The sequence below is a fragment of the Chaetodon auriga genome, chromosome 8 (genome assembly GCF_051107435.1).
Source record: "Chaetodon auriga isolate fChaAug3 chromosome 8, fChaAug3.hap1, whole genome shotgun sequence".
NCBI lineage: Eukaryota > Metazoa > Chordata > Actinopteri > Chaetodontiformes > Chaetodontidae > Chaetodon > Chaetodon auriga.
The window spans coordinates 20122709-20149066 of record NC_135081.1 but is presented as its reverse complement, the minus strand read 5'-3'; the positions used below and the strand labels follow the sequence as shown (position 1 = coordinate 20149066).

Sequence of the window (26358 nt, the reverse complement as noted above, 5' to 3'; positions counted from 1 at the left end):
AACAGGATGTTCTGACATCCCATGTTTTTGCAAAACGGGGAACAAAGATTGCGTTCGTGGTGAAGCATGTGGGTGCGTGCTTTGCTGCCGTGATGAAAACAGGGGTCGGTGTCTCTTTGCACAACTCAATCTGCAGAGTCTTAACTGACAGTGAGGTAGAAAAGGACTCTCAGGTCATTTTACTGTCAACTTTTGGGCTGAAATGTGATGATGAACTAAATTCCTGGTGGCATCTTTCCATGCAGTCTTAGAAATTAGGACTGTTCTGAAATTATACTGAAGTATTTTCACCGTTGTGGCTGTCTGCCAAATGATGATCACAAACTCGGGGAAATATTTTTAGCCAGCTTATGTTTGCCACAAGGTTGAGTGTGTGTGTCGGGAAATGTAAATTTGGAAACCTGCTCAGGGGTTCTGAGTCTTTATCATAAATCATCTTCTTCCCCGCTGAATGCACAGTGAGTACAGTGTAATATACGTTGGTGATATATAAGCCATTTTTCTCCTGCTTCCTAGTTCATATATCTCTTTTATTCCTCCTCGGTGTACGAGAAATAACCTGTTGACAAAGATTCATACACTGCTCACAATAATACAGTGCAGCTACGCTTTGAATTCCTTGAGCCTAAGAGAAAATATTTCTGTCAAGACAAAGATATCAAGATAAATCTCAGTGGGCTTCGCAGAAATCTGACGTTCCTGTATCTACTCTGTGCCAGACGGCTGAGCTGCCGCTTTCTGATCTGGGTTCAGCTCTCACCAGGCTGCAGCGGCTCCAGGGGCCCCAGTCATTGAGAACGCAGTCCTCGGGGCAGGGCAGCCGGCTCTCCCTGGCCCCCAGAGGCATCTCCTCAGGGTCACACAGGTAGTCCTCCACAGACTCCGACGGCCCGTCTATGGTGTTGAGCATGCACCTGTGGGATTGGTCGAGAAACGCTGGATTTTACCTTATTTTAGCAACGCAGCGGTTCAAGAGAGCCGAGCAAAACAGTCAGAGTTGGCAGGTACATGAAGTCCTTGACGACCAATGTGTTTCTCAAGCAGTGAGGTGTGTCCTTGAGGGTAAGAGAGGTCAAGTTTATGAAAAAAAAATAGATTTGCTCACAGTAACACAAACTCCACTGGCTGTGGAGGGCTAGTGTAAACACACACAACAGAAGGATGAACATTAAATTAAATACCTAAAAGTAAGCTGCACCTTTTCTTAACTTGGATACACTACAAAAAAATCATTATTTTGATGTGTGCATTTTTTAAAAAATTATTTTTAACTGAATCTTGGCTTTTCCTCAACTGCTGCTGTCAAATTTTAAGAACTGTCTCCTCCAAATTACAACATTTTATACTGCAGCGGAGAAGGCAAAGAGGAGGTGAGGCTGTCACCACCTTCACTGATAATCTCACCTGTTCTAAAGAGCAGAAGCTCAGTCATTAGTTTTTAATCACTGCCGTCTAAGCACTGAACCGCCAACAGTCATCAAAAGGCATTATATTCCATCATTACAAGAGGTATGGATGTTGACATCGTGTCTGTTTGTGTGTTTTTAATCCACTGTTTTTACAGGACCAGGATGACTGGTTGCGTGTATCTAATTACAGTTTTATGAGTCTACTGGAGTCTAATTACAGAGTTTGTCTGTATGTGCATGTATGTGAGCATAAATCCAAGAGTTCCACTGAAGTGATTTCACAGCAGGTCGGTTGTTGACGTGAGCCCAGCCAGTAAACGCCTCATGTGGTCGTCACATCAAACAAATGATGAATACAAATTAGCATGTCAGCTTCATTATAGCTCTGACAGCGTGAAACTGCTGTAGATCTACAAATGATTTTTTCGAATTAGCTAATCAATAATCAAAATAATAATAAAAAAATAAAGGGTGCACATCATATATCCCAAAAGCAAAAGAAAAGCAGCACATTTGCAATTACTTCAGCAATTAATTGATTATCAACATGTTCATTGGCTAATCGGATCATCAGTTCAGCACTAATATATATTATATATGACAGCTAAGTATGTAACGATGCATAGAAACAACATAAAGACAGACTCATATCAGGACAGACAGCTGGTAGATACCTGACTTTCCTGGTCTGGACGCCTTCGCCGCAGTTCTCTTTTAAGTCCACGTTGCTGACTTTCCAGACGCTCCACGGCTCGGCCACCCACACATACTGATTACAGTCGCTCTGACAGGGCACCACCTCATACACCTGAGGACAGAACAACCTCATTTATGTGCTTAACATTTGGAGGTTTTCAAGTAAATACAGCAGCAGACTGACAGCAGAGACGTCCAAACAGGTCAGGAAAACTAACGATGGTGATGGTCACGGTCGTGAAAAAAGCGGCCTCTGCAGTGTATATTTTTCTAAATATTTCGTCTTAGCAGTGAGAGTTTGTCAGTGAAGTTTTAATACCCTGTGATTCTTTTGGCTCAGCTCTCCGAGGTTTAACTCAGCCAACGAGATTATTTCTGCCCCCGGAGCAGCTTCGCCTCTGAGAAATGTCTGAATAAATAAAACTCCAATCTGATAGTACCTTGTTTACTTACAGTGAGGATATTGTGACTGTGTACATGAATCTGTCAGTGACCCACTGACATTACTGACACTTAACATCTGTGACTACATTACAAATAGCTGAGGAAAGCAGCTCTTACCTGAGCCTGTAGCAGTGAGTCATATCCAGCGAGCATTGGAGTGGATTAAAAGGAGACAGATGGATTAATGAGCACATGCCAACTGTTCATATAGTGCAGAACCTATGATTAATGCAACATTCGAGAGGACATAATCAGAAAAGCCTCTGGCATAAATACCTGTGTGAACTTAACAGACACACACACGCACACAGGCAGGCGTAGATCTACTCAACTATAATCTGCATCTGCTGATACTCACAGGCCTGGAAAGCATTCATTTCTGCAAATCATGGAAACCTTAAGGAATCAACTGGCACACGCTGGGGCATTAATATGGTGGATGGGATCCATTTATAGCACACATTGCTTTTTGCTGTCGCTGCTCAGCAAAAAAACGAGTGCAGCAATAATGAGGGGAAGGTAAAGGAAGGCTCTGCAGACTCAAGCTGATTATTCATTATTAATGAATTCTTTCTCTCCAGTGTTGGATACGTACAATGTGTATCAAACTTGTAATAAGTATAAATATATTGTCGCACAGGTCATAAATATTCAAGAATCAACAGTGAACAGAAAACCAGCTCTGGTTTTTATCTCCGTCTCCTGCTCAGTCACCAATTCAGACTTCAAAACTGAGCTCCAGAGAATTCCAGCTTCACTGACTACGTTTTTATGCAAAAACATTGTGGTTATTGGCCTCATTCTGGAAAAGACAATATTCCGACTAAGCTGGTCACACGGCTACCGTAAATGTTCCCGTTCACATGCAGCACACAGCCTCCATCTTTCAGCCACCTTCTTGAAAAGGTCGGCGTTTGCCCGCATATAAAAACCTGCTGATATCCAAGTCTTTCATAATCTTTAACAGTTGGTGTGTTTCTTCTTCTGTGCGTGCATCTGCACACTGTTGCCTAGTTGGTTTGTTTACAGCAAAGAGCAGACTGTAAACAGGGAAGAGGCCGTATGTCGCAAACTGCGGTAAAAATCCCAAATACGACGCATATTCAGAATAGGCTGTTTACACCACCTGTATCAAATTCTGAATATATTCAGAATAATAGCACACTGGAATTTCAGCGTGCATGTAAACACAGTGAGCGTCTGTACCTGGTTGATGTGGTCCAGTTTGGGACACGGCCGGCCGCCGTTGTAAGGTTTCTCTCTGAGCCACTTGGAGCGAACTTTGACTCCGCTGCCACAGGACTTGCTGCAGCGTGACCAGTTGGACCATTCGCTGAGCTTACAGTCCGAGGGACACGGGATGATGCACGCCTCCTCAATGTAACCTGACAGGAGGACAAAAAGAGGAGGTTTTTGCATGGATCAAACACATTTTATGGCGACAGCTCTGGTTTTTTGTTTGTGATCTGCAAAGTGAAAGAGGTGATTATCTGTGAGGCATGAAGTGCATCCACACATCAGAAGAAACACTGAAAGGCAAAATGATGATTTGCTACTTTTCAGGCTGTTTGAGTGAATTACGAGACAGCCTGCTGTTGTCTGTTATTAATTATTTCAGAAGGAAAACAGATTCACCAGAAAATTGATTCCTAAGAAATTAGCTTTGAAATAAAACCTGGGTTCTCTGTGAATCTCAGCAGCAGCCTCCAGGTTGATAATGACTCCTTCAGAGAAAAACGTCTTTTTGTCTTGAAGGTCTTAGAAGAGTCTTGTTGTCTTTATCTGGTATGAAACTACATTTGTCCTCATTGCCAAAGGTTAGGTTTTGTTTTCAATCTAACAAACAAGCATTAAAGTTCAAGAACTCTTTAAATTCTAGATGGGGAAAACACCCAGCTGTAAGAGCACTGAAAACTCTTCACTGATACTTCACAAACTAATCTAAATGCACCTATTGATTTTCAGCCCACTGGAATGAAAACAGAGTCTACACTCAAAGGCCAAACTTTATGGTCTGAAGAAAAAAAAAAAGGTCTAAAAACCTACCAAAGCAGTGGTTCGGCCTGGCAGCAAGGTTCATTATTTCAGTCTATTCTTCCTCAGCTCACAGGGTCACGACACAGTTAACAGGGCTGGTTTCAAGCTTCTCACTCTGCTTGTTATTCATGTTTTGTGGATTTCAGGACTTTCAGCATCTCTGGGCTGTGATTTCCTCTGTTTTCGCCAGCACACACGGGCCAACGTTCAGGCAAATGTTTTGAAAGAGGTTATTCTTCTGAACCTTTGGCTTTGTGCCTCTTTTTTTCACTTGCTCAGAGGAAGTCTGTTTAGCAGATAAAACCTAATATATTTTTGAGGCTTATGTAACAGCACTGACCTGTAAATCTGTTTAGCCTTTGATTAAAAAAATCGATGAGGTGAATGAGCCAAGAAAGTGGAGTGTCTCACTGGGCGCCTAACCACTTCCTCTTTCTGATGTGGGCTCTTTCACGCTGCTTTGCTTTTCAGAGAGAGACGTGTGGAGCTAGAATGACTGACAGACTTGCTGAAAACACACTTCCCACGATTTAAGATAACTCTTTTCAGAGGAATCCCGCAGAGGCTATTCAGTCCTCACAAATCAATTTTGTCAATCCACATGTAGGTATTTTTTTCACTTTTTTAACCTGGGTAAAGTCTTGCTGAGCACACATGTTCGTCTGCAGCGATGTCACGCTTCACAGTGACACACTGAGCTGTGGGTGCAACAGCAGCGGCCCACCGTTGGCCAGTGAGCTCCACTGCAGCTAATGGAGGATAACTAGAGGGGTAGTTATTCATTTTCTTTGTTCAGACTGTCTGAGCTGGTCCCACAACTGATTTGAACAAGTCTCTTCTCGAGGCCATGTTCACACTGAAAATAAATATATATAGAAATAAATACATAACGCATTTGGCCGTGTTGGTGTGGACGTGTTGCTAAAGGTGCTGTTTGAAAAGATGAAACACAACCACAAAGTCCAGTTGGAGTAATACATCTGGGCTTTTTAAGTCTTAGCAGATGCCAAAGCACAGCACAGCAGCCAATAATACAATGAGACAGGACGTTACAGCTCTGGGAAGTCTTTATCCCCGATGACTGCCACACTAAAAATTACGCTGTTTACATTGCAAAGCAATCAATCGGGAATGTGCACTTGGTCGATGAGGCTGGACTATGCTGCAGGAAAACTTGAGCTAGCTTTGATGCCAGATGACCCTGATTCTTTTGACAGAGCCCCCTGCAGAGATCTAACTGGAGTCAACAGGGAGGCTTTTTGCTTTTTGATGCAGTGTAAATGCTGGCCTGAACACAGTGTTAGCATCACTTATGACAGGTGAGGGTTTGTCAGCAAGGACAATATATGAATGAGACTAACCTTATCAATGTGGCAACAAAACCAAACTGACCCGAGTCCTCCTCCAATCAAAATAATCTTAAACTCTGATGAGTCTTTTTATTTTCAACATAGCTACAGACCACTGCAGCCAAAGGTGGTCGTATTTCTCTTAAAAACACATTGAAGGATGTGTTTTAGAAATGGATGAGTGGAGCTTAAATGCACGGTTTAAACTTGGCTCAGCAGAAGAGGACAGTTGAAGGGTGATCTTCCTGCCTGTGATTCAGCCCCAGAACTGAGCAGTAAGATCCCTTACAGCTAATATGATTAGAAAATAAAAAGTCTGCTTAATCCAGTCAGGACTTGAGTCCTGGCAGCCCTCTGGAACCAACTAAATGCACAGTGACATAATGATCACATCCACACACACACACACACACACACACACACACACACACACACACACACACACACACACACACACACACACACACACACACACAGACTTCTGCCTGACCTCCTTACACCCTGTTGCCCCTGAGTCCAGATCAGCCTCTCTACATCAACACCTTGCTGAGTTCAGCATGGCCTCTGAACGCTGAAGCTGAGGCTTCATGACCTTTCACCTCCCACTGTAAGCCCTACACTCAAGCCCAGTCACTCTACATCACTGAACTGATACTGTCACTTAAAGTTCACCCACAGTGCAAATGCTGCAGCACATCAGCCTACAGTTCACTTATAGTTCAACTGATATGAACTTGTTAGGTGTCTTGCCAAGCTCCCAGGGAGGATTCTGGGCTGGATCCAGGTAGGAGATCACTACTGTTGCCTTTAGAAGTCAGCTTGTAACCTGGCACCAGCAAGTGCTGCAATTCCCAACGCAGGTGTCACTGCTGTCTGAAGCTTTCCGAGCTGCTGACTGCCCAACTTCACCTGAAATGCTAACAACTTCACTGTCCAACCAGCTCTTGAACCTCACAGTGATAATTGGAAAATGCACTGAAATATGCCTCTGGAAGTAAACAGGCTTTCTAACGACAGCCACAATCCATCAACATTTACTTACAGCATAAACAAATATAACATTGTTATTTTAATCTGTGCTTCACCATCATTGACAGAAAGGCAATGCTCTGTTCTTACAACCTCACTTTCAAACAGTTGGGACTCTTTGTAAAACGTCAATAAAAACAGAATGTAATCATTTGCAAACAAACTGTGTTTACCGATTGTACGTAGTAATCTCCTTTATCCAATCATGTGTTCACAAAGTGGTGAACCTCGTGCCATCCTCGCTTGTGAACGACTGAGCCTTTCCAGGATGCTCCTCTCATACCCAATCATGATACTATCACCTGTTACCAATGAACTGTTTACCTGTGGAATGTTCCAACTTTGTCTTTGTGCTGTTTTCAGTTGAATGTATGTAAAAAGGATCAGCAAAGTATTACAGTCTGTTCATCTATGTTTTAGACAGCGTCCAAACTTTGTTAAGAGGCTCGATGTTAAGACTTGAAAAACCCTGTGAGGGATAAATCGATGCAGAAATAGAAGACAACATAACATGACAAATACAAAAAGTGCAGAAGATTGAACACCTGCACAGTGATCCATTTGCTAAATTCAGAGACTTCAAAATGCAATCATATCTCAGATTTTCCAGCTTTGTAGAAGCTTTTCAGGCAAGATAGTAAATGTGGGTTTTGTTTAGAGACGGCTGAAGTCAGACCTGCATGGGCCCAAACAAGAGATAAGTTTATTACATTAATGTACCTTTCTCACTGCTGAAATGTTGAATCCAGGTTTGTGAGTGTTACAATGCTACAGAGAGCATATTGTTTGTGTAAAATAATGACTCGTACATGCTTGTGCTGAAACCAGCATCAATTAAACCAATCACAAGAGGAAAATATTGCTGCTGGATTGGTGTTTGTACGCACAGCATTTAATAATAGGACCTTTCTAAATACTTCTTACTCTCTGTTTGCACTTGCAAGGACCCACTAGCATGCTGAGAACACCCTGATGGCAGATCCAGACACCATTTATTTCTATCCATCCAACCAGGAATAAAGTCCGACTCAGTCATCATAGTGTTGGCTTCTGAAACCAAATTTCATCCACTCGACGGGTGGTTGGCCTGAGAAGCTTTACGTGAACCTTTTGGCTCAGGGAACGCTCCGACGTTACAGCCTGATTTTAGACCTGTTACACCTCCTGCACCCCAATCATCTCCAAGGCAACTGGGACCGCCTAATCCCAGGGTGCTCTGAAAATAACTATGGAGGCTCAGGATGGAGCACAGAGGAAGAAGATAGAGTCAGTGTAGGCCAGAAGGACCCTTTGATGTACATTACTGAGCTAAACAGACACTGACCTCAGTCCTCAAACCTTGGCAGCACATTGTCTACATGTTGTAACACTCGTAATACCCAAAGCTCACTTCTACGGCACGGGCTCGCAGTGTGTTCATGACAAATATGGCTCATCATGCACCAACAAATCTGTTCGCTGTTGTACTGCCCAAGTTCACAGGTCCTCAGCAAGACGCTTGCCCTTAAGCTTTACCCTTTACGGCTTCCCACAGTGACTGTCCTCCCCCCTCCTACTAAGACGAGACCAAGGCCTCCCGAGCCGTCCTGTAATATTAAGTCATGGTAAAGGTCAAAGCATCACAGAGCCTATATGGTCATAAATATAAGACCTATATGAGTTATGTCACATATACAGGACAGACAGGCAGGGGACTTATTACAGGACTTTCAATGACCACACCATGACCTTTGGCACAGTGTTCATAGCAGCAGTCGACTTAGTTTTATTTGATATTGTTTTGTTGACACGGTGGATTTTATTTGTGAGATGGGATCAAAAATTCTCTGAGTGGAAACTGAGTCAATTTAGAGCTTCTTGAGTCTTGAGTCTCTGCCCCCTCAGTCTTGTCTTGATTATACTGAACATGACAACACGCTAATTAGATCTTCTTGTGGCTGACTGCAATTATTGCTGGGAGCTAATAGAATCAGGACTTTGTCATGTGGATGTTTTTCTTGTGATGCTGATTAATAGTCTCTCTGTGGTCAAGGTTGACTTAAATCATTTATATGGTTAGAAAAATATCTAATGTACAAACTTCAAAAACCCTTTTCAATATATTATTCTCTGTAGTTGACAACCCTCATGTTGTTTCTTGCTGCCACTGTGCAAACTCTGAATAAGACAACTCATTTATTGAGAACGGTCTCAATAAATGAGATTCAAAGATCCAGCGTTATCTTCCTTTATAATATTCGCTCTCTCTCATAGAGGAATGGGGCACAAAGCTTGGATCAACGCGCACTTTTAATGATAATCCCATTTTTTTCTGTTGATGTCTGTGGGATGTGGAGATAACAGTGGCAGAGTTGCCTGATCGCCATCATAGCCGAGGGCAGTGTGTCAGCAGCAGAGTCGTGGAAGGACCATGTCTCCTCCTCTATCAAGATTAAAAGTGATGATGGCTGAGACAGAGAGAATGGCACAGAAAATGAAGGAGGGAGTGGCAGAGGGAGCGGGGAGAGGAGCCACTGAATGAGGGGGAGAAAAGAGAGATTTAATGATATCTCTGAGATTCACATGTACCAACGCCAAGCCTCATGAATGTGTTTTTGTTTTCGTGTGCACCTCAAGGAACATTCCCTTTTTCTAAGCTCAGTGATGCTTAAAGATGAATACATGGATGCACAGACACACTCACAGACATTCACATAGGTGTAAAAATACACAGAAGCTCACACACACACACACACACACACACACACAACCCCATCCTTACGTAGTGCTCTTGTCACACCCACACTCAGATTAACTGACGCATATCTGAATCTGTGACTCACAGAAGGCGACTAAAACCATGTTTATATATGCACAACACTGATGTATTCATTTGAACATCTCCCGCATTCTATTTCACAGCAATTTCACAACGAGTTTCTGAGCCCGGATTCTTTGCTTGAAGTATTTTGGATCTAAGATAAGACCTTACAGCGAGGAGACAAATGATTCTGACAGGAGTGTGCCAGAAAAAGGCCTCCTTATGTGAAAGTCAGTATTCAAAATGAGCTGCTAGCCTACATGGGAGGGGCTTTCATAGGCACACAAACAAAATCCTTCGCTTCAGATGCATATTTAACAGAAGGAGAAGTTATTCTTGCATCTACTGAAATCCATTGTGCTACAGTATATTTCTCACCTGGCCAAAAATCTGATTTGCCACATAATGTACCACAGCTCACGATCTCGGCACCTTTATGCAGATTTCTGTCAGAGCTGCTTCATCATCATTGGTCACAGGCCAAACTTAAAAGGTTAGTCAACCCAAATTGTGAAAGAGCAGATTTTATCACTGGCCTCTAGCCTTATGCAGCCATGCAGACAATTTTGGTCTAATTTATTAAGGTCAATTGGACAGGAGCTCTCTAACTCCCTGTCAACAGATTTCACCGGGACAGTTTCTTCAGTAAAAAGTAGTTCCAATGAAAATTAATAACAGCAAGTTTAGAATTAGTTGTGAAACGCCATCTTTCAGGGTTGTCAGAAGGCATGTGCTAAGCAAGGACAGTGGCAGCTCCAGTCGGCTGGCTAACAGTACACAGAGATCATCACGGAGGACATCACATTGAACATCCAATAAATTCACTCCTTCATACAAGCTGCTGCTTACCTTTGGAAAGTACAACATGCTGCGTGGGTTTATTTTAAACACAGTTAGTGCTACAGCTCCTCCAGAACCAAGCCGAGCTCATGAGATGTGAAACAGAGTCTATATCCAACTGGAGCTTCTTTTTCAGTGAGAAAATACACAAATGGGTTCTTAGCAACTGAATATATCAAATAAAGATTGCTCAGTTACAATTCGTGGTTTCCTGTACAAAAAAAACTTATGAGGTACACTTCTAGGACAAGAAACGTGTGCTGACGTCGGTTTAATAAAGTACTGTTTACCTCGTTACTGATTGAGATATTGAGTTCAGCTGATGTCACTCAGGTGTAGAACTAACAACCCCAAAATCTTAGATTTGATGTCATCAAATGGGACAGTCACATTTGCAGGAGCAGTTAAATCTCCAAACCAACAGATAAAGAGTCAAACTCCAGTTTTAAGCACCACAACTACCACATGATTTATACCATATCTATGAGCACCACAAACAAAAATCCATTCACCTCCATGATGGTGGCTCAGAGGGAGATACATCAAAACCTGAAAAAACAAAGCCGAAACTATCCTCGATACATAGAGACACATTCTTTTTTGTAACCTGGGTGAAACAATCCTTTATGAAAGAACAAACTCTGTGTTCATGTGCTCACCGTGACTGTTGCAGCGTGAGGTCTCCACCAGCCTGTTCTCCTGGTCGTAGCACACCATGGCCTGGTAGCGGTAGCCCTCTCCACACTCCTTGATGTCTCCCTGGACCTTCATCCCCAGGAGGCTCTCCACTCTGCCTCCCTCGGGCAGGATGCAGTCGGACCAGTTCCCCACCGGCTGGGCGTTGTACTTGTCACAGGGGCAGTACTGGGTCTCACTCAGAGGGTACATTTGCGTGTTCTTGCACTTGTCTTTCTTCTTGCTCCTCCCTGAGGAGGGCAGAGGGGCAGAGATGAGCAGAACAGCCTTGGGAAAAGTGACTCCGCATGTCTGTTGGTGTTGGTGGATTTCTGTCTCTCTTAGGTTGAAGTGGCTTTGAGTCTCACGATACTCGAGGCTACTTCCAGTGTTTGGGATAATGCACTCGCTGAGAGAGGCAGGATGACACAGGAGATGCTGCCCCTCATGTGGGATTAATGCATAAGGGAAAAGCAAGTCCTGATGATAGATTACACTGGCAAAATGGTTTCAAGCAGAGTGCTCTTTTACTGAAACAGCTTGATGTTTTTATCCTCAGACATGTCAAGCATTGTTAATCATAGCTCACCGTGCAAAAAACTTCTTCCTTGTGGCAGTGCATCATTAGGAGCAAATAAGGAGATGATGGCTGCCCACAACATCTTTACCTGCAGGTGCCAGTGTCTCCATCAAGATAGAGTTTTGGGGTGTTTTTTGGTATTAAAATAATTGCAGGTTAAGGTTTGCAAAGATTATCATGCATTAGGGCCACAGCTGGTTGTTGATAATTGCATCTAAGCGACAAAGTGCTGTGTAGCATGCTATAATCTGTCTGTAAAGGTCACAGCGACCAACAGCCAGCAGAAAATCCACCGTTACTACCCACTTAAAGGAACCGAATTTGTGCTGTCTTGGTATTTTTTGGATGAAGCAAAGGTTACTTAGATCAAGAAGAGGATACAGACGAATTGTTATTCTTTTATCTAGTAAAAGGGTCTGTGAGGGATCGGCCAACACATTGCTGATAACATTTCCCAAATATAGCCAAAGGATTCTGGATAAAACCACACAAGCCACACCATCTCCTTCCTGATCTAAAGTTAAGAACAATTAAGCTTAAACTAATTAAACTTCAAACAGCGTTGATGTTGATTACTTGCCCTCTCTGCTCTTTTGGTGGATGGGTCAAAAGATTTCATGTCAGGAGAAAATAAAAAGCTTTTCAAATCCACTTGCTCTCAGTTTAAAGTTGACTTCTACCCCCCAGTAACCTATCATGGAGGTGCCTTAATGCATTGCACCACTCTTGTCATTTTGCTTTTATGACTGTGATGCACAGGGCGACTCTCTGGGGACACTCTGATGGATAACAAAGGCTGAGGAGATATTTCAGATTTGTTGCTTTAATCCCACTGGAGCATTTAGTGAGCAAGAACTATCTGAATAGATTTATGACCTTGTGTTTCACTTTACTTCTTGCCTCTTGGAGCGTCGCCCAACAACATTACCCTCTAAATTGCCTGGTACCACACCAACACTTAAACTACAGTGCAAATAAGGTTGTCAGAAAAGGGTTCAACACAGCAGCCCATTGTTTGTGCTGCATCACTCTCCGTTCCCACCTATCAATGCTCTCTTTCTGGTGCGGACCCCCACGCAGTCAGCTGTGCAGGACGAGAACTTGGACCAGTTGGTCAGCTGGCAGTCGTCCTGGCAGGGGAGCTGACAGCGCTGAGTGATTGTAGGCATGGCCTTGGCGAATTTCAGACACTCGCTGATGTCGGCCTGCGTCCCGTCCAGCTGGCGGCAGGACACAGCTGGAAGAATGGGAGGAAGAAAGGTCAAAAAGGCCTCATTAGAGCGTGTAATAGGCCATAAAGTGGTATATTTTCTATGGGTTTTAACACAATGATTGGTTATAGCAGGTTTACCATGTAACACATGTACTTAAGTACTGGACATTACAGTACTATCATAGTTCCATTTTATGCTCCACTATACTTGTACTCCAATGCAGTTCAGAGAGATACTGTACTGCCAGTATACAGCTTTAGTTACTGTTACAGATTCAAGATTTATAGACAAAACACTAATCTTATGAAATATGGTGCATAATTTAACGTTTCATTTATGATAATGCTTCATATTTTATAAAAAACCCCAATGATTTATGAAGAAGATAAAATTAGCTCCAGTTTGAGCAACTGCAACATTTAAATACTGCTTACAAGTTATTGCATCTATGCATATTGATACATGAAGACAAGCCATTCTGCAGACATTTTTACTTTGATTGTTTTGACAGTTTTGTTCATTTTAGTGTACATTGGAAAAATAATTTAGATAAAATAGAGGTGGCCTTAGAGGTACTCATCGGTGGATTTTCTTACCTTTGCACACAGCCATGCTAAATGTTTGCCCTGGTTTCCAGTCCTAATGCTAAGCTAATCTAACCAGCTGCAGTCCGTATCTTTATAAAGCCTTTACTGAACAGATATGAGCGTGACATTAATCTTCTCTCCACGTTCTCCGTGAGAGAGCAAATAAACCTTTTACCTAAAGTGTCAAACTATTCCTTTAATGATTCCTGGTCAAAATTTCTTTGACCAGAATGACTATGTATTTGGTGCATTTTAATGTTGTAATATTGCTGCTTTTTAAAAGGAACTTAGTACTCAGTATTAGACCTAATTAGCTTAATTAAGTGTTTCACAGGCTGAACAGTGACTCCCTGAGACTCCCTGTAAAAACACTTTGACATCCCAAATCATCGAAGCGCTCCTTTAAGTAAAAGACTCTAATACTACTTCTCCCCCTGGTGAGCAACATCACATCACACCGAGATTTAAAGAGGGCGACTAAAGAGTTAATGAAAAATAGATCAGAAGTGTATAATTCAGATTGACTCTCATGAGAGGCTAAATAACAATTACACGCAGAGCAGAACACAAACACATCTCTACCTCAATTGGTTTGAAGCCCACAAGTCAATTTATGTTGCCTTGCATCATCCCGGTCTTTGTTCTTTCAATAAAGGGTATTACTTGTGTTGCTGCAATATTTCATTTTCTTGTGATGCAGACGTTCTGCAGGGCTGTACCTTCATGGAGAAATCAATCTCTTAGCACATTTTGCTGAACCCCCGTGGGCACTACTATTGGTCTGGTAAGCCTCCGTCTGGTGGTGTGTGCAGTGTCAGGCCTTATGTTGTGAATGTGTGTGTGTGTGTGTGTGTGTGTGTGTGTGTAAGAGGAAGAGAGACGCACATGCTCGAAGTTGTTTTGTGTGTTTAATAGAGCTACTACAGTGTTTTTCCCTCTGATGAGGAGAGCCTCTGTCCAGGTAAACAACACAATACGCTGTCAAAAAACCGACCAGGACAGACAGCGTGTCGCAATTGGTTTAAGTCAACGACAAAATGATTTCTGCCAAGAACTGTCAGAGGAGTGAAAACGAGCACGGGAGGGTCAGGACATCAGGTGTCATATGGTATCAAATCAGTGGAAAGCTGCACAGCATATAGAACTAAAGTGGACCTTAATGCATTTTCATGAACAAATTGATTCTTCCATCCATTATTGGAAGCTAGCGAAGACGAAACAGAAATATAAGCACTAATAATGGCCTTCTATAGGAGCTGGAACATAATGAAATTGATCATTCTGCGTGACCCCATGAAATTGGATTTTTATGAAAGCCTCCCAGGACTACATGGCACATCCATCCTCTATAAAAGGCAGGAGGAAATATGCTTTTAAAGAGAGACCAACTACTTCTTTAAAGTACTTGTCACTTAAGCGTGAAGCCCATATGAAGATGTCGTATGCTATAGGCAAGGTGCAGCATCTCCTAAATTTCAACAGAGACACTTGATTAAAACTGCATGACAAGAGCCTGAGGTGAAAAAAAGCCAGCAGTGAAACAACCCAAACTGTCAAATGAGTCTCAAGAGGCACACAATGAGTCGTGAACACAGCTCCTTCCCAAACTCGGGAGGAAAACAAAAAATAAAATTAAAAAAAGACAGGAAAAAAAGAAAAATAAGTCTCTTGTTGATGTCATTAAGTAGTGTGAGCCTCCGATTGTGTCATGTCTCGCAAGTGGGAGGATTTGATGTGTGCTCTAAGTAAATTGGCCTTTTCTCTAAACCTTGGCACATCCATCTGCTGCCTTGTGGCCAGGCTCCAGATGCACCGCAATGAGCAGAAATTTAATTTACAGTGATTGGGAATGGCTCAGTGAGGATGCAGGGGGAATGGGTGGGAGATGAAGAGATTGGGTTCTATACCTCTTGTTTGAAGTCCTGGTCCACAGGTCTCCTGAGCACCGGCACTGTTCTGTCTGAGAAACCACGGGACCAGCTGGCACTTTCTCCATTTGTGGGTTTTCCACCTGGAATAAATCAGGACAGTACAGAGATCAGCGCCTTCGCTATTACACTAACATTACACTGTCAGCATGCAATACGTTTCTGTAAAAAGGGCTGAACTATTGGAGGAAAACTGTGATTGTTCAGACTAATACCATGACTCACACTACAGTCATTTTCTATGAATTAAACTGCAAGCGTGCATTTGTAATGTGAACAGTATGAAAGCATTATCACAAACTTATATTGTTACTACATTAACAGATTTAGATCAAATTCTGCAGTTGCAGTTAAGTCTTTGGCATACCTGCTGCAGCACAAGTGTTAAAACAAAATTATTGTCATTATTACTGTAAGAAGAATTCTTGGTGCAACAAAAATGCTGCAGAGTGAATGTAAGGAAAAGTTACTGGAATCTTTAAAATAGCCCTTTGTGTAATGTTCACCATTAAACAGGTCAGAGCTGGTCACATATTTGAACATATCAAAGACATTCATTGTTTCATCATAGCAGTTCAACAGGGCCAAGGAGTTAAACAATGCAGTAACACAAACACTCAAAGTAAGTATTGTTTAGCACCATGTACTGCATTACTGTAACATGAGTGAATTAGTTATTTGGCCCATAACCGTTCATAGCTTTTACTGTTTGTCACGTGGTCAACGAAGCGTAAACAAGAAACTGCATCAACACAGAGAGAGTGCAGAAAGTTAAACTGAGTATGCAAGCGTTGCTGCAATACTTGCTTTTTATCTTCTATTTTGCAGTGTTTGCTCTTCATCTTTTATCTGTCTTTATATTTCTCTGCTTACTATTTTCATGCACCAAACACCAAAGCAAATTCCTCTTAAACAACGACCTGGCAATCGACCTGATTGTAATTTTGAAGTGTGCATGAAAAAGTGTGTCTTCATATTAACATCCTTTGACCAAAATAATTAATTACAGGACAAGCGAATAATGTGATGGAGAAGTCGAGTTTTGGCTTGGATTCTCTAAGCTCTTAAACAGATCAGTGATAAAGCGCTTGTCTATGTGTATATGTGGCTGGATTTGAAAATATAGGAGGATACAGTCCAGGCCAAAAGGGTCTCAAACAAAACTCAACCTGTCAACCCAGGCTGTAAAAAGCATGAAATAAAGCAAATCCTCTCTCTGACATCAGCTTTAGTGGATCAGTGTAGCGCTTTCACCTGAATCCGGGACAGATTTTGGGGACCTCGCAGTCCCTCTCCTCCTCCAGCACCTCTGGACAGTCCTGTCCTCCGTTAGACGGCAGCTGGATGATGAGACGTTTCCTGGATTGCTTTCTCTTCACGGCGTTACCAGCTGAGCAGACACAGACAATTATTGAATTAAAATAAGAAATGTCTGCATGGGAAAGTGATGAGAAACATGTCAGAATGATAAGCTCGGCTGCTCCGCTAATCGTCCTTGAAGAATGGACTTGGAGGATACTATTGCCAAATCTAATTGGACAGACAACACGCACGTCTGATTACTTGGGATATCAAGCCAACAACGATGATGTAGAAAAATCCCATTAGACCCTGGAATTGACTCAGATTAAATTTATGGTATTTACATGTGTGGAGATGCCCTCAAGTAGTTCATTAAGATGAAATGAGCCTCCGGATAGTCCTGAACTCCGCTTTAAACCTTCGGGTGTGGGTGGTGTGTAATTCTCTGCACAAGGTGAAGATATCAACAGCATCAAATTAAAATGCCGCGCGCTCAAAATGAAGAGATTTATGGCACCATGTCGCACGAGGAGGTCATCAAAATATGGACGATAATGATTTTTGCTTGTAAATCAATTTAATGCTGCTCAACAGCCTGGGCAATGGCTGTCTGACAAAGGTGACCTCATCTGAACGGTGTTTCGCTTTCGCAGCATGAAAACAACAACAACAACACTTGCTGACACTTGTAGCCACGAGCGAATCGACTTGCCAGGCGCACTAAAAGAGGTCGGCCCAAAGGTTGTCCTACATGCCAATCTGTCACATTAATTACGTGTAACGAGACATGAGCGCATGTGTTTATGTGGTAGTTAATGTGTTTGGTTCCGTGCAGAAGGTCCCACACGCCTGATCTAAACTCGCTGCTGTGTATACTTCCAGGCTGTGACAGAGTCAAAGCAAAACATGTTTAATTCATAATTAGTGTTTATTATCTCACAGTGCAGCCTGAAGCTAAGATGCCAAACACTGTGTTAGAAATCCTGCCATAAAGTAATGTAAAACTACCAAAACCTGACTGAAAACTACGGAAAATTGAACACAATGGAAATCTAACCAGCCAGGAAATAAAAAACCTGAGATGAGTCACCACGAGTCAGTGATCTGAATGAGGCAGTGTTACTTCACATCAGGCCATGTTTTTTCCACTGTACCTGCGTCACAAGTGGCAGGACACGGCGTCCAGTCGCTGAAAGGGGTCATGATGCAGTCCTTCTTGCAGGGCAGCTGACACGGTCGCACGGTGCTGGGGCGAGGGCCGTCTGGACACCTAGGCAACAAAACACACACAGCGGGGCTGTCGTGTAACGCTGCTGGGAACTCTTTACACATTCACCAAAACACAACAGCGAGTGGTCTGAAACCTCAAAGATTAAATAAACTGACTTATGCTGATACACAGCAGTAGATTGTTGCTCAGTGGATTTCTGGGAGACAACACGGTTACTGCGAATGAATACATCATCAGAATAGAAGAAAAGTGTTGTGCTGAACAAAAAACACTGGCTACACTCCCCACGCAGGACTGTTTAAGGCCCAGATGAAGCCTGAATACCTGGTTTGGATTTCTGCTGATTTTAAGCAGCACTATGTTGCTTTTTTTCTGGTTTCATCATCCAACATCACAATCTAGTGCAGCAGGGGGATCCTGTAACGTTGCCCTGTGTGCCCAGATTAAATTCTGCTGTTGGTTATAGACACTTTACCACCTACAGGAAGCCATCATTTAAGTACAGCCTGTTCCGACGAGCAAAGAGGTGCTGGCAACTGCAAGCTGAATACGGAGTCAGAAGAAATGAACACGAGTGTTTGTGTGAGCCCCTAAAAATATCTGACCAATGATCTTTTATGAACATGGATCAGACCAACACGTTTCACTCAGAGCTCAGCTATACCTTTTCATCATAATAAACACATACAGTATGTTGAGCTGAGTGAGTGGTAACTACAAACACTTCATTCTATTATTTACTTTAAAGAGTCAAGTCTGAACTGTCTCCTCGAGCCAAAGTGAGTGGACAAAATAAGTAATTTGTAGATCTTTTGTCTCTGTAGTGTCTTTTGTATCCTCTGGTTCAGCATTACCCTGTAATCAAGTGGGCTGGTAAATGTGAGTGTGAACACTTTTTAGAGCTCTGACTGAGATCTGGACATCATATAGAGTATTTACAGACAGTCAACTGACATTTAAAACAGTGACTGTCTAGAAACCATGATTTAAAGCTTTAACAAATGTAACTGTAGAGCTTTGACAGACCAACCACTGAATACAGAATGCCATTATTCTAGGCAGAACCTCAAGCAATAAAAAAAAAACCCTCTGAAAAGCTTTGTAATCACATCCAGTTCAGGGCTGATGCATGCCATCTGTGGACAGCATGTGAAAGGTATAGAGAAGAGTCAAATCCCACAACAGGCATCAGAGCAAATGTCTGTATGAGGCTGCTTCCCGTGAATTTCTCTCTGCTGAGGAAACAAACTGAGCCCCTTAAGGCTAAAGCCAGCAGACGAGCAGACCGGCCTTAGAAACTCCCCTGTTTTAACTGGATTCTGCTATCAGTGAATGATAATCCTCCTGATGGCACAGAATATAGGGTCAAGCCGAGGTCTGTCGAACAAGGGTTGTGGTTAATCTCCAGTCATTTAAGCACCTAAGGTCCCATGTGCATACTACTGGGCCAAGATAAATGGGTCAAGATAGACCTGCTGGAAGACATCTTGTAATCTGATCTCTGCAACGCTGCGTCCCCAGTTTTATGAGGCGCTGCCGCTCTGTTTCCTCATCCTATGGCTGACACACGGATCATGTGGGTCAGATTTAATGTTGCGCGCAGAAGGAGGAGCGTTCTCCTCTGGGCGTTCCATACTCGTTAGCACAGCGTTATCAGGGAAACGATGGGGAGCCTCGCAGGGAAAATGTAATAATGTAACAGCGACACAAGGAGAGATTTATTTTTAATACCAATAGAGAGAGCTAAATCCCTCTCGAGTGGAACAAATCCTCTGGTGTCTTCATACAAGTGAATGGTCCCCAGGAAAAAAAAACAGCTGCTGGATGCGGCGGCAGGGGGGGTGGGGGTGGGGGGGGTACATTTACATTTCCAGGCTTCAGCCCATGTTCACGTCTGTAAAGAAGTGAAGGAAAAGGTTTCCAGCAGATCCAACCAATGAAGCTCAGACCGGAGAACAATCTCTAAACCAGACCCCAGTGCTAACCAGGATTTTCTCACTTTATATATGAACCTACTTTAACTCTGCAATATTTTAGAGTCTGTAGAGATCAAGGAGCTCTTTATCAAGGGAAACCTGGCACAGAATGCAGCGTGAAGACAAAAATAACCAGCGTACAGAAATCTGCAGGATCTAAACACAATCAAAGTGTATATAGAACAGAGAGAAAAGCAATTTAGTGCATAAGCAATCCAATAAGCAGGAGGCCAGTATCAAACCTGCAGGTTCATGAACCAAATTATTTAAGTCCCAGCAAAACAAAACAGAAACTTCTTTTCATTTTGTTTCGTCATGAGTTTATTCCTTAAAAGTCTCAATTCATATCCATCCAGAGCCTCAAGCTACTTTGCTTTGAGGTCCACAAAGAGAGAGCAGAGCACGTTATGTAACTCCTGATACTGTTGGTCAATCATTAGAACATTGAGGAATTTCCAAGTCCTATTGGCAGGTAACAGAACAAATTCGGATGCAAACAGGGTAAACATCACAACAATACTGCAGCTGAAGGTGCAGGAACATTAAAATTTCATATCACACACAATTTGTTTGTTATCTATGAAAGTGATCCCTAAAGTCTCATTAGATTTTTTTTTAAATGTCTTCTGCAAAGTTTTTGTTAGTTGTGGGTCTTTAAATGCAGCTTGACTTCCTTATGTTTCTAAAAGGATTACAGATGTGGTACTTCTTTTGTTTATTGATTCTCTCTGCGTCAAGAGGGATCAGAGCACCGAGGCAAGACTTCCGCACTCCAACAGCTCTTGGACAAAGAGGGGATTAAACCTTTGGCCTTGTTATACTCCCTCTGCTACTCAAAAATGCTAAATGTCTGAGGATGAGCTATAATTTAACACTTGTTTCGGATCTTGAAAGAACATGGCCAATAAAACAATATTCCTATTCAGACAACACACTACAGTAAGAAACACAGCTTGACTTTTGCCTTTGATCACGCTGGAACGCACTCTGAATACCAAACTGTAGAGTGCTAAAAGACCTATTTCTGAAGTGCAGATTGCCTTTTACTTCGTGTGTTCCCCCCACCAAACGTCAATGTTCTGGAAAGTCTGTCCTCACCACAAAAACAACAACTTGTTGCTCGGAATGCCGAAAACAACCTGTGTTTATGTTTTTGCTGAGAAGTGACGTTCTGTGGTCACCTCTCAGTAGCAAAGGTAGAAGTGGTATGAAGTTGTTGGAGAGCCACAAAACCTCTTCAGGAAGAGGTCAAGTGGAGGATTTGGTGTACAAAGACGCATGACATGGAGTAGAACACAATCTTTGCCTACTCTTAACTGTTTTGAGCCTCAACACAACCAAACCTTGACTGCAGCGGACAGACCATTAAACAATCAGTTTTTGTCATAGTCATTTTGAAAGACACTGTCCTGTCGATGGGAGTGTCAGATTAACAAAACTGAATTGCTTGAAATTTTACATCAGCTCTGAAGTTCCACGACCTCTACTGGAACTCAAAATAGAGGTTGAATAAATTGAATCAAGTCCTTTGAATAAATCATCCATAACGTGAAGTTTGCCTCGTCATGCCCAGCACATCTACAACTTATTGAAAACTGCTGCTTGATTACTGAAACTCCACAGCTTTCCCTTTTTACCCGCACTGTCTGTTACACTGGCTTCCTGTTACCTTTAAAATTGAGCTGAAAAATCTTCTAATCACTGCACAATCTACTTAAACTGTCTGGGTCCACCGTATGATCCCATATAGATCCCTTTGACCTCTTTGATCAAGTGAACAAGGGTCACACAGGGGTCAGGTCTTGGACTTGATCCTTGTTTGCTTTGAGGAACCAGTCTACTGCAACTCTGTTGGAGCACTTGAATCAGTTTAGCATAATTGACAAAATTTGTGTGATTCTTGTAGCTTTATCTATACGGTTGAATGTGCTTGTTAATTGGCTTTGGATAAATCAGCTAAAATCAGCTAAATAAATACATTTATGAACGAGTTTGTTGCTGTAGTTTTGAGATCATTTGATACTAAAGGTTCACTGGCGTTCAGGAGCCTGTTCAGTCGTGTTTTGAATCCTGGTCCTGGTCCTTTTATTATGGAGTTAGTCAGTTTCCTTTAGGGGCTCTGGTTTCCTTCCGCAGTTTAAAGACATGCAGGTTTTATAACCTGGAGACTCTGAATCAGCCACAGGTGTAAATGTGTTAGGATGCTACAGGCTGCATGCTGGGATTAGCTAAGGAGAGCCTAAATCATATCTGATGTTTAAAAAAAACGACTGGGTGGTCACTTCCTCTAGTCAGTTAAGCCCTGCATTTCCATTTGGGTGGATGGAGTGATTAGGGGTGAGTGCTCTTCTCTCCTTCCAATGTAAAGATCTTGCTCAGTGCAGCTCTCACTCGTGATTTTGCTTTCTTTAATCCCCTTTGTAACTAACCTGTGTGTTTTAAGCGCTTTACATTTAGGGCTTCAGCAGGCTTCTCTCTACAGAGGGAACCATCCCCATTGTTCCCCTTTTAGTCTAATTATATTGTAGCCTCACTCATGATAGGTATTATCCAAATTTAGATGATTAAAATTCAATTACATTCCAGAAAAAAAACGGCCATGTTTTTTTGTTAGAACACAATGGCAGCCAGAATACTAACAGTACAATGCTTGGCTGGGAGACTCTGTCCGTGGGGGTGTGAAAGCTCGTCGTAATAGTGTCATTTATGTATTTTTTATTATGTATACATTTTCTTTTTCTGCTCCTTTCCTCCCTTATTCCTCCTGTTATCATTTTGTCTCTAATGTTGCCTTTGCTTGTCACATTGATTTTGTTGTTTGATGAAGGCACTCTGGGTATCTTAACATAACTGCACAATTTTCCATGATGTCTATCTTTGTCTCAACAGTTCACTTCTGTGTTTATCACCGTGAAAACGCACTCCTCTGAAATGAATGAAGCCATCCTGTAACGGCATCTGGCTTTAACTGAGTTGCTGGTTCCAGTCAGTGTCACAATCTCATAATGATCTTTAAATGTCATGATTTGTAGTGAGGCAAGGACACGCACAACATGGCACTGGGAGCTTGTCCCAAAGCACGACATTAAAACGAGCAGCCAGGCTAATGCTTATGTTTTGCTTGCTGCTATTAGCGCGTTGAGTAATCTGTTCAGCGAGAGGCTGTTGTCGAGAAATGAGCAGATGGTTGAGCAGGATGAAGAGAGGAGATTCAAAGCAAAGAACTGTCAGTAGTTTTAAGAGAGTGTATACGCACACAACACAAAAACAAGGTCTGGTGGGAAAAGATAAGGCCTAATTAATTTCATTAACAAAATTATTACTACAAAACAAGAACATCGTTTGTTTAATTTGGCATAAAGCAGTTGCACTTCTTCAAGGAACCTTTCAATGGTGTCTTTGGCCTCCTTCTTGAGGGCTTTCAGCTATCTATCACAGTCAAAAACATGGAGTAAACACAGCCTCCATTAGAAAACACGGCAGGGAGATGATTGACTGTCCTTAATACCGCTACTGTCGAACATCATAACCATGAATCATTCAGTTTCCTTTTTCACAAATTCCACAGCATCGATGTGATTATACAAACACACATTTGGTACCAGTCAGCACACAGACTGTCAGAATCAATAAGCAGACGTTGTTGTTTTTTCCTCACACCACAACAGCTTTCTCGATAGGATGATAGCAGCCCGAGCCTGAGGCGCTGACATATTTGTCTCTGTTGTGTCTCTCCTTTCTATGGGGCTTTGACAGTCAGTGTTTATGTGTGTGTGTCTGTGTGTCTGTGTGTGCGTGCGTGACATGCACCCGGTGAGGTTCACTGCCTCAGGCTGCGGGAGGAAGACAGCTCAGATCCATCTATGAATGAGACAGGTCACATCTGCATATGCAGGGTGCAGGCGGCCATGTTTGTTTGTTCTGCTGGGATCCCGTGGGAGCACTGATCAAGAATACCTGCCAGTTGGATTGTGCCAGATGAAGACATGCAGAGCAGAAAAAGAAAAAAACAACCCCCCCCCCCAAAAAAAAAAAAACAAAACAAAAAAAAACATATCAAGTCACTCCTGAGTGCAGGCTGGGAAACACTGCCTCTGAGCAACAGATGGCCAGGAAACCAGAGCTGCTGCATCTTTATGCTTCGGTCAAGAAACGTAGAAACAAAGGGCTTCAGAACAACAAGTGCTTTTAATCCTGGAGAATGAGACACCTGCCACTGTGGTCTGTCAACTCTACAGGGGTAATAAAAAGCAACACATGCTTTCATGAATGAAGAACAATAACCTTGAGACAACTACAGACAGGTGACAGATGAAAGGAAAGACCTGAATAAACGAGTGCAGAGACATAATGAACATTGATGCTTCCACACAGGGTGCGAGGGATCACTGAATGGTGAGGAAATGAGAGAGGAGCTTTTCAAAGAATTTAATCCCACCAGAGTTCAACACATCTGGAAGGGAATCTATGGCAAGGAGCACTGGAGCTGGTCTGGAGGCTTGTGGTGTGTGAATCACTGCTAACAACACTGCTAACTGTGTGTATCTTATTCAGTTAATGGAGACTCCTGTTTAACTGATTCCTTGTTTGGGCTAAAAAACATAGTGTTGAGAAGTGATCGTAACAGTTTCTCATAGCTCAGGGAGACGATTTCAAGTTGCTTGTTAGGGTCTGTCCTTCAGTCCAGGATCAAAAGAGTTTCAGCTTATGATCATACGGGACAGAGAAGGGCGAATATTCTTACATCTGAGGAGCTGAAATTAGGGAATATTTGGCTTCTTTCCCTTGAAGAATGGCTTTAATCAATGATTCACTCACAGAATAGCAGCTGAACTGTTCTATCAGGGCAGGAGTTCTGGTGAGTTTACCACAAACTGATTATGAGAGGTCACTATTCAGATGCTCTTTTAATCCTTTTCCTCTGTTTCTTTTTAAAAAGTTTTTGTTTGTCAGTTCAGATTTGGGACTGCGATGCTTTGATCAGGATGAGGACGGGTCAGTTTCATGTTTTGGGTGGGCAGGAGATTCATTTAGAGAGAATGAGAGAAGAGAGGCAAAAGTTTTCTTTGTGGAGCTGCTTTGCATGTATTGTGACTCTCACTGTTAATCTTTACCAGAGCACTTTGTGTTGACTTTCTTAGAGTGTTTGCCTTGACTTTTACACCAAAATTAGCGCATATAAACAGTAGAAACAGACAATAGAAAGCAACATGGAGGCCAGTGACAATGTTATGGTGGTTACTTCTTTATAACTTTTATAGGAATGTAATGTGTTGACAATTCTGTCTGATATTTATAATTATGTGCCAACGTCAGAAACTTCAATGTGTGTCATCATCACGATGGAAAAATTAGTGTGTTCACTTGATGATCGGAGCTGGAGCAGCTGGAGCAGCTAGAGCCATTTGACCCGGGAATGAATGCTGATTGTACCCTTTCCCACTGAAGACAAAAGCCAGATGCTAGCGGGTGTTAGCAGGTTTTTTGTCCACTGTGACAGGGGTATTTCTGCTCTGCTAATCTGATCCTTTGGGAGTTCCGCTAATTGTAGCATTGAAAGGTTGTTTGTCACAGTGCTGACTGGTGCAAAGCAGGTGCTGTCAGCACAAAGTTTTTATCCTGGAATCACTGTGGTCTGTCAAATTTACAGGTTACAGATTACAGTTTTGACACAACTACATTGCTCCACAAACACTGCTATTAGTGTGCGTCCTATTAAATCAACAATTTAAAGATGCGACAACTACATGCTTAAGTTTTGGTTCGGTTTAGGAGAAGATCACGGTTTGGGGTCAAACAGTTTAGGTTAGGGGCTAACTTTGGTTTGGGTTAAAGTGACTACCTGGTGAATTTTAGGACAGCCTTGTTGTTCAGATTATAATAATTACCAAAGATTAGTGGATGATTGTGGACATGCTAAAAAACTAACAAACACTTCCTTTCTTTCCATTCTTCTTGGGATGACTTATCAAACTGGGTACCAATAAGATGTATATTTCAAACCTCTTTTATATTCTAAAAATCCGTCATAACCTTGTTGATCGTGTCAATTTATGACTGCTGTTCATCTTCATCATTGCAGTTTCTATTTGTTGCACGTCGTCAATATATTTTCAACACGGTTCCCCTCATACTACAAACGTTGCATTGCTCATGCATGTTGAGTACTGATGAATTGGCCTCTTCCAGCTCTGTTAATTGTCTCATGCTGCTTTGAAAACTTGCTTATCAACGTGCTGATTGCCAGACCTCTTTTATAAC

The 26358-nt window shown here is 42.3% G+C and overlaps 1 protein-coding gene across 5 annotated transcripts in view; it reads right to left on the bottom strand.

Annotated features, from left to right (window-relative positions):
- The window catches only part of thsd7ab (thrombospondin, type I, domain containing 7Ab), a 135611-nt gene that overhangs the window by 33193 nt on the left and 76060 nt on the right, over window positions 1-26358 (bottom strand). For all 5 annotated transcript variants that reach the window (XM_076736431.1, XM_076736433.1, XM_076736435.1 and 2 more), the window contains 8 exons: window positions 18045-18160; window positions 16843-16978; window positions 15568-15671; window positions 12902-13096; window positions 11264-11530; window positions 3755-3934; window positions 2084-2222; window positions 761-914 (listed from right to left, as the gene is read on the bottom strand). In XM_076736431.1, coding sequence (XP_076592546.1) covers window positions 761-914; window positions 2084-2222; window positions 3755-3934; window positions 11264-11530; window positions 12902-13096; window positions 15568-15671; window positions 16843-16978; window positions 18045-18160 — 1291 coding nt within the window. The remainder of the gene's footprint in view (window positions 1-760; window positions 915-2083; window positions 2223-3754; window positions 3935-11263; window positions 11531-12901; window positions 13097-15567; window positions 15672-16842; window positions 16979-18044; window positions 18161-26358) is intronic.